Source organism: Alternaria metachromatica (assembly GCF_023757995.1).
Source record: "Alternaria metachromatica strain BMP 0045 chromosome Unknown scaffold_6, whole genome shotgun sequence".
In the NCBI taxonomy this organism is placed as follows: Eukaryota; Fungi; Ascomycota; class Dothideomycetes; order Pleosporales; family Pleosporaceae; genus Alternaria; species Alternaria metachromatica.
Genome location: NW_026055497.1, coordinates 1,111,338 through 1,122,139, shown reverse-complemented (window position 1 = coordinate 1,122,139; position 10,802 = coordinate 1,111,338). Strand labels below are relative to the sequence as shown.

General features: G+C 51.3%; 4 protein-coding genes across 4 annotated transcripts; 2 read left to right on the top strand and 2 right to left on the bottom strand.

The window, feature by feature from the left end:
- Positions 1-187: 187 nt before the first annotated feature.
- J4E83_003947 (uncharacterized protein) lies at positions 188-658 on the top strand (the record flags this gene model as incomplete). Its single annotated transcript, XM_049330879.1, has 1 exon — positions 188-658. One exon carries the CDS (start codon positions 188-190, stop codon positions 656-658), a length of 471 nt encoding a protein of 156 aa, XP_049190296.1.
- Positions 659-1,124: 466 nt separating this feature from the next.
- J4E83_003946 (uncharacterized protein) lies at positions 1,125-2,280 on the bottom strand (the record flags this gene model as incomplete). Its single annotated transcript, XM_049330878.1, has 4 exons — positions 1,125-1,341; positions 1,528-1,999; positions 2,053-2,222; positions 2,276-2,280. The coding sequence occupies 4 exons, from the start codon at positions 2,278-2,280 to the stop codon at positions 1,125-1,127; spliced, it is 864 nt and encodes a 287-aa protein (XP_049190295.1).
- A 6,374-nt stretch (positions 2,281-8,654) lies between these two features.
- On the top strand, positions 8,655-9,443 carry J4E83_003945 (uncharacterized protein; the record flags this gene model as incomplete). Its single annotated transcript, XM_049330877.1, has 1 exon — positions 8,655-9,443. The coding sequence occupies one exon, from the start codon at positions 8,655-8,657 to the stop codon at positions 9,441-9,443; it is 789 nt and encodes a 262-aa protein (XP_049190294.1).
- Positions 9,444-9,583: 140 nt separating this feature from the next.
- J4E83_003944 (uncharacterized protein) lies at positions 9,584-10,595 on the bottom strand (the record flags this gene model as incomplete). The annotated part of the gene is made up of 3 exons (XM_049330876.1): positions 9,584-9,760; positions 9,815-10,090; positions 10,140-10,595. The coding sequence occupies 3 exons, from the start codon at positions 10,593-10,595 to the stop codon at positions 9,584-9,586; spliced, it is 909 nt and encodes a 302-aa protein (XP_049190293.1).
- Between the last annotated feature and the right edge of the window lie 207 nt (positions 10,596-10,802).

Here is a 10,802-nt window from a genome sequence, read left to right as displayed (position 1 = left end):
GAGAAGTTTCTGGGGATGGGCTGGGGGAGTATAAAGGGATGGGTGGGTACGTGAGGATGGAGGCATCAACACAGCAAAGCATACCACAGCCTTCAAGCAAAGCAACCACTACTATCAGTTCTTCGATCGACCCTCGAGCATTTACCTCACATCGATCATCACCACAACACAAACAACCACCATCAAAATGACCAACTTCCTCTCCTCCGTTGCGGCACACGCAAAGGCTCACCACGAGAGCGTCAACGCTGCCTACAACACCTACTACACCGGCTCCTCCGCAACTACCCCATCAGCCTCCACACAAACCTCCCGCAACTCCTCCATGGCGGGCCCTTCCTCCACTCAGCGCAACCCCACCAACGCCGCCAAGGCATGGAAGGCCATCAAGCAGCACCACCGCGAAATGAACTCTGCATTCGCCGTCTACTACAGCCCCGGCAATTCTCCCTCCGCATCCCGCAGCTCATCCCTCGCTTCCAGCCCCAGGCAGAGCGGCGAGGCACCCCGCAAGGGCGCTGCTACTGGAGAGCAGGAGATGGCTGCTGAGCTTGGCCCAAGGAACTACCAGAAGGCGTGGAGGGCTCTCAAGAACAAGGTTGTTGAGCACCACAAGAGCGTTAGCAACGCTTACGAGCAGACCTACGGCATCCACTAGACGCCTCGCTTGCTAAACACGGGGAAGATATGGGGATGTAATCCTTGGGAAACGGAAAAGGGACAACAAAAGTGACTTTTTGGGATGCGCATATACCACTGGGATTTGGCTCGGTAGCTAGGCGTTTTGGGATCTGGATTGGGACTGAGATCTTAAGAGATCTGATTAATATGAAAGAACGATAATATCATGATTGCGCAAACACTTCTACATGCCCATGGATGATTGTAATTTGTGTCGGTTGTAGAATTGGAAAGAAAAGACGTTGATAATAAGCTATACTCTAAAACTAACAGTCACGCCAACCTAGGAATAAACTAAATAGCCTAGAGCCTGCATTAACGTTAGGTCACCTACTTTGTAAGGTTTTAGCTTAATGTAGCCTGCAGACCCGTTCGGTTTTTTTCTTGTATGAGGTGCAATCGCTCCGTACATCAGCTTCAACGGCTGGATATGCTCTATATAGCTAACCTGCCCCTTCACCCACGGTCACTTTCCACCCCTTCAACAGCTCGACATTCATTCCAGATGCTTCCAGGTACTTCCGCGTGTGCTCTTGCCTGTCTTTGAGCCACGTACCGTCTTTGTCTATCCCCTTGCCACGCTTACGTTTCCAGTCAGCACCAGTCCATGGCCTCATCTTGCTGGTTTTCATCCAGTCCTTGAGAGCTTCGTCTTGAACACTAATATTCAGTGTACCATGAGGAGAGAGAGATATGCGTTTGAGGCTTGCGAGGAATTTCGGATCAGGATGCGCCCAAAGTGAGTTTTGAGTTGCAAACACTGCATCGTGGATGTCTCGATCTTCGACGCCGTGAGGTTGAGGGGAGGAATTATCGCGCCCGGGATTAAGTGTCCAGACGTCGCACCGAAGTGATGAAGAGCTCTGCATCAGCCGCATCAGGGGCAGAACATCGAAGGGACGCTGTTCTTTCTTGTCAAACTTGTCGAAGAATACCGTCATCTTCGCAGGAGGACGAGCGGGTCGGGTGGGGATCTTTTGGTCGGCAATCGTCTCGTCGGGGACGTGATGGAAAGTCTCAAGGTACCCTTTGAGAAATCGTACAGAAATGTAAACATGAGTGAGACTGTTTTGCAGCGAGCGAAATTCCCAATGAAGTTGGCGGCATGTTTGGCCCAGTGCGAGCCAATCCTTCTTCAAGCATCGAAAGTGCGCGTATTCTGCTTCATTTAGAAGGGGCGGGTAAAGATTAAGGCGAGCCATCCGATCTGGATCTTGTGTGTGCTGCTCCAACAGCGGTTCGATCTTGCTGCACTTATAAGATTCGTACTCTGTCTGCAAATCCCCAGTGACAAGTTCGTAGATCGTGTTCCGTACTCCTACAAGCTTATTAGATTCGTATGTTACAATGCGCTTGGATGTTATGACCTACCTGCTGGAAGAGACAGCAACCTGTTGCTCTCATTGCTCTTGGCTGCTTCAGTGATACTGCCCGCAATTGGCTGTCCCAGCGCGGTGGGCGTGGCAGATCTCTTTGCTTTCGCCGCGCGGCGGGATCGCTTGATATAGGTATCAGCGGGCCCAATGGGGCGCTTGCGTTTGCTATCAATGCTGTTAGTCGTTGGTTCGATGAATGGAGGCGCTATTGTACTTACACCATAACGGAATTATTCGAGTTCGTGTTCCTCTAAGCGCGATGGATGAGTTGAGTATCGCGGGTGTCGTTTCAACGTTCGGTGTGCGACAGTGAGATGGATCGGAAAGTAGGGGGAATAAGGCCACTTTGATGGGGTCGAGGTGGTCACAATGAATTCAACTACCCTCATATCAGGCAGCAATGGCCTGTGTTTGAGGCTACATGTAGTGAAATATCTGCCCAGATGCGGACTATCACGCCCATAGCTGCATACAATTCACTGCTTACCCCCTAGTAATGAGTCGGGATAACCCAAGCTCAGGTCAGATTGGCTGTGGTATGAGTGACTATCCCATGGTCAGCAAGTGAACATGTCCATGGGCGTTGCCACAAGCCCTATGAATGCCGCTATTCCAGTACAGTGAATCGCATTTCCCATCTTGCCTTGATTTCTTCATCGTTCAAGCCAGCAGCCCCAAGGAACTTCAGAACATCTTGCCTTCTTGCTCTTTCTTTGTTCATGCGCGTGAGAGCTCGTTGCGGCTGGGCGGGGAAGCTTATCAACTTTCCGTCCATCCAGTCTCGTCTTGACACAGGATCGAAGACCACTTTGAAAGCCGCGCTATACCATATATCATGGTAGTTATCAAGATTCCCCTCGTAGACTCTTCGCCTCCCGTACGGACGAAACATTAACTTCGAGATAGTGAGGGCACCTCCCCGCGGTGCAAAGATATACTGGCGAAGGGGTTGCGCAAGGACCTTGTACCAGTCCCCGTCTTCTTTGTAAGCACCCCAAATATTGCATTGCAGGGACGATGCGCGGTTGAAGAATCGTAAAACTGGCATTATGTCATACATCTGGTATGAATGGCGTGGTAAAGCAAGCGTAATGCGTGGACCCTGATAGTCGAAAGCAATTGCTGGGTCTTCGCTCGGGTAGAATATCTTTACAAAGTTCCAGAACTCATCAAGAGTCACAAAAGGCTGCAGGCGAGCGCGCTGGAAGGGTCGGTACTCTGTGAATGTTGCAATAACAAGTCAGTGTATGGCCATGTACATTAACGAACACCAGACTTACCACGCATGAACTGACGTGATATCTGCCCAACAGCCAGTAAGTCTGTCTTCATAGCACAGTACCCATCATGTATCGCAGCTTGAGTGGCGGCGTTGACACGTCGCAATGGATCAGTGTCTGCCCAGGGAATGACATTGAAGCCGTTCGGCGCGCTCATAACCAGCGGACATGGGCTATTGCGTATTTGTGCAGTTGGTGGACCATGTGGATCTACTCCCCTACGCGTGACCATATATGGTCGATGAGTCACTACAAATTGATCGAACAGAGCCTGATAGATCCTGTTCCTGATCTCTGCATGATGTTAGCACTCGTGCGCGTTGCAGAAGACGTCTCACTAACCTCCGGGAAATCTGAGAAGCGGATTGGTGGCGTTCACTGCAGTAGCTGCTGCGGCAGCCGCTGCTCTTCTGGCGCGTACTCGGCGAATAGCCGCAGTCTCGGCTTCGCGGCGGCGCTTAGGACTGCAAGCATTAGTGATGTTATGACGCCATTATGTGGACATACGGCATATAAGATAGTCTTTAAGTGCTTGGATACGGGTTGTATAGATATGTAATGTCCGTTCAGACTGGAAAATCGCACCGCACCGCTACTTCAGAAGAGCTTGATGTAATCCGAGTAACAAACAAAGGATGCGAGTGTAAAACTGATGGCAGGTAGTGGCTTTGTGGAGACGGGGCTATCAAAGGCTCATTGTCTGAGAACAAGACATTGCCTACACTGAATGCGTAGGGAACTTGGATATTTTCAATCGATCCACGCACAGTCGCCTAAGTTGACGTGATCGTCAACAAAAACCCGACCATAGCTCTTGATCTTCGGTGCAGCCATTTGTATGTCTTTGCGTTTCCTCTCATCAACTTGCATGGCATACAAATAGTCGTGAAGGCCAGAGTCCTCGGCTATGCGGGCGCTTGGCAATGTGGATTGATCGAGACCAAGTATAGTGATGTATGCCGTCGGAGAGTCTGTGATAGCGACTATATCGCCACCATCAAAAGGCGCTGCCGTGAGCTGGCCTTCGCCAGTTCCCTGCCAGCTCGCACGGGCAGCGACATCTACCACCTCGCCGGTTGTGACATTGAGGGTAAAGGCTGTAATGACTGCTTGAAGCGAAGACTGCGAAAGTGCCCACAATGTGTTTCGAGACGCAGAAATAGCCAGAGATGATGACTGAAACTGTTTCGCATCCAAAGAAGTAGGAAGTATTCTATATCGCAGGACCGGAGTAGAATTGCTCACGAGAGTGTCACCTGCCAAAGAAACGACAATCAGTTCGTTTGAGTCCTTAGTGACGATGTACGTTAAAGTTTCGCTGGGATGGGCGACGATTTGTGAAGCGCTTGTGACATTACCAAGGACATCAATACCCACCACGTCCTGCAAATTCGGGTCTTCGGACATATGGAAGTTCGTAATTGACGTCAAGAGACTTCCGGAAGAGTGCGAGTCCAATGCGTGCAAGTTACGCCCATTGGGAGCCCATGCAATAGAGTGTACGTCTCCGGCGATCTCTTGGGAGTTGATAGTATCATAACCGTCTGGCGACACCCCAAAGACGATACTGCAAGTTCCTGTGCTAGCACTGCCCCATATAGCAGTGTTGTGCACGGAAGATCCTAGCTGTAGAGACACGAAGTTCGTAGTGTTGCCTGGATTGGTCAGAACGATTCATGCAGGTGTCATGATGAGAACCAACATGATGAGGGTATATCCATGGTGCCTTCGCTGATGAGCTCGTATGTAGGCGCAATCGAGTGGCGCGTCAGGGTTCCATCCTGCGGACGACTGCTGAAGAGGTGTTGCTTCGAGCGCTACCGAATAGGTCAACGGGAATGACCCTTATTGAAGATTGATTCACGTACGTCGAGCGTCAAAGACGGCGATGCTCCACCCGCATCTCTTGCCTGAATCGTATACACTTTTCTGGATTCATCGTCCATCTCCAGCGAGTACAAGGCCTGCCCATTCGTAGTGCCGACTGCAAGATGGTGCAGTAGCGCGTTCATAGACGGTACAAATAGTACGATTGCAAGGAGAGTCAACATGGCGCCGTATGATGAGTTGAGAACCAGACCAATGTGAGTGTAAGAATATGGTTCCATCGTCTCGCAGTTTATCAGCATGTGAGCCAGCCCCTGCATGACACATTTCCGTGAAAGCGCATTGTGGGGTGCAGCTGGTGAGAGGGCTTCCAATATCGAGGGCGAATCTCTGGTGATTAACCATGCCGGTAGTTGCCTCGATCTAATATTGCCCAAAATCAGTGGCGCCTGCTGATCACGCGCGAAGGCATCTGATAGTTATTGGTGCTTGACACATGATCATGGGTATGGTGACATGGCTGACTCTCTGCGAATTGCTCCTGTCGACCAGACGCATCTCACGGACGCCCGGAAGTGGGGATGGACATTGAGGAAGAGCAACTGTCTAATAAGTCAGAGATCTTCATTACCGGTATTGCGCCCCGATCGCAGAGGATTCGTGCGCGACGACGATAAAACACGTGGTCAGGAACATGGCATTTTGATGCTGATATGAGGGTCATTGAAGGAGGCTGGGACGCGTGCACCGAGGCTGTGCTGTTAGGCGCTAGTGGGAGCTTACGTCATAGTCGCGAAGAGCACCATCCCCTTTCCGCCCCTCTCGTAACAAGCTTTCGAAGTTAGAACCAGCCACTACGCGTTAGACTTGAGTAACATTCTGAGGATTGACAGCGTTCTTTAGATTTGTTTGAGCAATCGTGTAAGAAATACCTTGCATTCACCTGCTAATGGTAAAGGACAATACAGCGCGCACGTCCACTTGCATGTGCACCTGCAGTGTACGCTAAACTGCATGGTCAAGGAAAGCCTGAACATCCTCTGTATCATGCAAAGTCCCAGACTCAAGATCGTCGCGATAGAAACTCGGAAGAAGCTCATCTGTCTCCTCCAATGCCAACCGCCGAGAGAATAGCTTCCGCCAAGGCCAACCTAGGAACCCACACAAAACACGTCCGCATTTCGCCAGTCTGCATTTAACAGACTCGTACTTTTCGTCGATGTACATTTCACAGCGACCGACCACCCTGGCCGGCATCTCATCCTCGTCCCACAACAAATCCCAGCGGCAATTCAGCAGAACAGCTCGAAATGAAAGACGCGTCTTCAATTTCACTCCGTGATCGTGACGAAACGACTCAAATCCAGGAGTGCGCGCAGATAACGGCGTATACTTCCATCCTGCCGGGCCCGCAGCGAGCGGCGAACAGTTCGTGTAGCTTACATGCAGTGGAGCCGGAATATGCGGACGCTGAAGGACCGGTTTACTACGAGCATTGGTCTTCGGGTAATAGGAGAAGTAGTCCTCTTGCGCTGTGGGTTGGAGTGTCGCATATGTTTCGTTCCGTGTGACCACGCGTGTATTTGCTCGACCGTTCATCGTCCTTTGTCCCTGTTTTTGGAACATGTATTCACGCCGTCTGGGAATGGTGAATAGGCGGGTGAACGCTAGGATATAGTACTGATACCACATTGTGCGGGTAGAACATGCGCGCTTTGTCTGGCACATGATGTCTGATTCTGAGGTCTCACATGCGCCTTTCACGCACACTGCCGAAGTGACTGGGTGTTTAACAGCCTGTACATCGTTGAGGATACTTCGGTATCGTTCAGGGTGTCGCGTTGATGTCGGATGTCGACTCCTCTTAGTGTACGCCGCCTATCCTGCCAACATAGACCCATTCACCATCTCCTTGTACACGCCATGGGCTTGCAAAAATCTGACTCTTTTCCTCAGTGTCGTTCTCGGCGACGTCCAGGTACCACTGTTTCCACGTTGAATCCCAGGTCCAGTCTTCCCACGCACCTAGCACTTCTACCGCGACATCCGGCATCAGGTTTACACCAGCCATGCTCACATGCTCCCAAACGTTTCTGATCTCATTCAACTTCCAGCGCGAAAGATAAAGGTATGTTTGCTGAGAGGATATGTAGGTGTAGAACTCATGCCAGGCAGGATCCCAAGTCCAAGAATAAGCTGACAAGGTCTGCTGTGGGGTGGTCTGCTCACCGGGGCTTGTAGATGTGATTAATTGGTCGAGCAGCGTGATTGCGTTTGAGAGGTCGATGATGTCGAGAATAGTTGGTAGTGATATGTTGAGTAATTGATCTGATGGATGCCAGTCTCCTCGCGATCGCAATCGTTGTTCCAACACCCGTAGTTGCATTTCCAGAGCTTCCAGGTGAGTCTTGATCTCTTTGTCAGGCGAGGTTATGATAAGCATGTTTCCCGTGCCGTTCTCATCATCACCAGAAGAGAAGGGTCTTAAAACGAACCCCTCACGCCCTGCTCTGGTGTCTGCGATGAATTTCCTTGTCGTTTGCTGAAGTGTGACAACAGCCTCTGTGAGATCTAGCGCTCGATCTCCATTGATTGCTGAGGATGCCATGCTCAACCTCGTTGTGCTTTGGTCGAAATACTCTAGTGCAGTGAAAACCGCTGGATAAGTAATGATGCTTAAACAAGCGTTGCGCACCTTGTCACAGGTGATGTTGTCAAGCAACAGATCGCCGATACAGCCGAAATTTAGCCCTCATCGCCACCGTGGAATATTGCATACCCATAACAAGATGCGAGAACCTTCATGGACGCGGGCGGCCATCTTTACGTATGTTTAGTGCTGAGCAATTCGAAGTCACAGTATTAAGCGCAGGAGATAACCTGGAAGCTGAAATTTGGTGCCGCTTTGGTTGATGACCTCGGGAGGTTGGGAAAGGGCGATGACGTCATTGCTCTCAAGCTCCGCGACTTCCTTGTGCTTCGCTAGTCTCATGCGCGTTGCGTACAAACTCGAATGACCACCAAATCATGGGGAAAGATACATGTTATCATCTCCCCACACAGAAACATCAGGAGCCGAGTACACCCAATGGGGCTGATTCATACACAGGCACTAGTCGTCGACAGAGACGTAACTCGTAATACTTCAATAGAAGCAAAATGGGAACTCGGTGATGTTCGTGACCCATTGGCTTGGATACAGCTTTCGATTATCAAACAAAAAACCAACCCAGAGAACACTCCCGTGAGTGTGTACAATATCATTCCATCTTCCACCACCCTCCCCGAACTTTCACCCAAACCCCACATAGTACTTTCTCAACGAGACACGAGTCATGCCACATCAGCAATATACACACATAACACGTCCCATTTCCGTCCATAGCCATGTCTCTCAATTTGAACCACACATCCCAGACAAAACTAACAAGAGAACCGAACTCTTTCTTCACCACAACCAATCTCCCAACTACAAAAGGATCACCTAAAGATGGCGTCCACACTATCCTACACCTTCTCCCCGCCAGCATACTACCCCTCATCCACATCCTCCCCAACATACCACCCCGCACTCCACTACCGGCCCTCCATCCCCCCAGACTACCTCCCAAACGACGAATACCGCTACCTAGTCAAGCAACAGCATCGCTCTCGCCTAGAAGCGCATTTCGCACAACCCTCTCTCTCCTCGACCCGAAACATGATACCAAAGACGCCGTACCAAAAGCAAGGTAACTTGAGCCGTGAGCGCCGGGCAGAGATATCTGCCGCGAAGTTCGCCACGCGTGCGGCTTTAGGGGCGGGTTTTGATTTCACTGATGAGGGATTTGATAGGATGCGGGCGCTTGATGACCCACAGCGGTCTTGGACTAGGCCGGACGAAGACGAAGACTCGGATGAAGAGCCCATTCCAGCGAGGTATATCGCCGAGTTCAACGAGGAGATGCGGAAGTTTGAAAGGATGTATGATCAAGATCAGCATCGTTCTGACGACCACGCATCGCGACATAAACATCCAGGTACGTATACTGATACTAAACCCCTGCCGCTATACAAGCCTTCGCTACCGCCTCCTAAGCAACGTGACAGCGGATTCGAGGAGAAGACTCCATATGAGCCGACACCACAGCTTCAAAGTAAGTTCAGCTGGGACGATCTCAACGATGCCGATGACAAGTCCCCGAAGCGAAGGAGTTTCTGGTTCCGCCATCGTCGGAGCCGGAGTGTAGAACCTACCCACAAAGTGCCCGAAAAGAAGAAAAAACGTAGAACGTGGTAGGTCAGCAATGAAAAAATTGTAAAAGTAAACACGGTGAAAATGCAGTGTGATGTGTGTAGTCACGAATATGTACATTGAATTGTTGGTGACTGCCATGAGTCTTGGCTATAGTGTATGGTAGCTCTTCATTCTCGATGCGTCTAAGCAAAGCCGAAGAACTTCATGTCGTCCGCACCCCGAATGGGGACGGTGTGACCGACACCAGCAGCGTAGATACCCTCGACATTGGGACCGTAGACGGTCCTGGTGTATCCGCTCTGGGGGTCGTTGGCCTTGGTGCTCTGGGGCTTGTCGTAGCTGTAGCCGAAAACGCCAGCCTAACCAATATCATTAGCACGTGATTATTCAAGAACTCAAATCGGGAAACTTACCCATTCCTTCATGGTCTCCTGGTAGTTCTGGGGGCGCAGAGTGGTGTCGGCGCTGCCGTGGTAGACCTGCATCTTGGGGCGGGCACCAGTGTAACCGGGGTACATGTTCTTGACTACGGTGGCCCAGGCCTGGGGGGTGGCGATAGAGTTACCCTGGGCGCAGGTGCTGTTCCAGGCGTCGACTCCGTTGGCGGCAGAGGCGAAGCAACCGGCGGCGACACCGGAGTAGGGGATGGCGGCCTTGAAGATGTCTGGGTAGGTAGCGGCCATGACGTTCTGGAGGGGATTAGCACTTGTGACATGATCAGGACTCCATCAGACGTACGGTCATCATGGCGCCACTGCTGGAACCGGTAACGAAGACCTTGGACGAGTCGGCCTTGTACTCCTTGACTGTCCACTTGACCATGTTGGCAATGGTGTTGCTGTCTCCTCCTCCCTCGTGGCTCAGAGTGGCCTTGCTGCTGACATCCCAGCACTTGCCCTCGTGAGGGGACTCTGGGTAGATGACAATGAAGCCATACTGCTCAGACAACTTGGCGTAAGGGCTACCGGTGTAGTATGCCTGCGCGGTACCAGTGCAGTAGTGGATAGCGACAATAACTCCTGGCGACGCCGCAAGCTTCTTGGGCACGTAGATGTAGAAGCCAGCCTTGGTGGGCGCAGCACCAAAGGAGGTGACCTGGGAGAGAGCGCCGGGTGTCACGGCACGCTTGGCGATGTCAGTGGTTGCAGCCGCAGCTACGGATAGGAAGCTGGTGACAGCAGTGAGGAAGCGCATGATGTTGACTTGGAATGAATGAACGCGGTGGGGAATCCAAGAGCCTTGGGATACAGACCTTCTTATAAAGCTTGTCTTCAGCCGGAGCGTGCGTGCGGTTCAAGGGATGCGGTCTGCATTGAAACGATCTCCCCGAAACTATGCAGCAATCAGCAGTAGCGGAAATGAGGTCACGCAGTTCTCGACTAAAGTGTTTCTCCCCACATC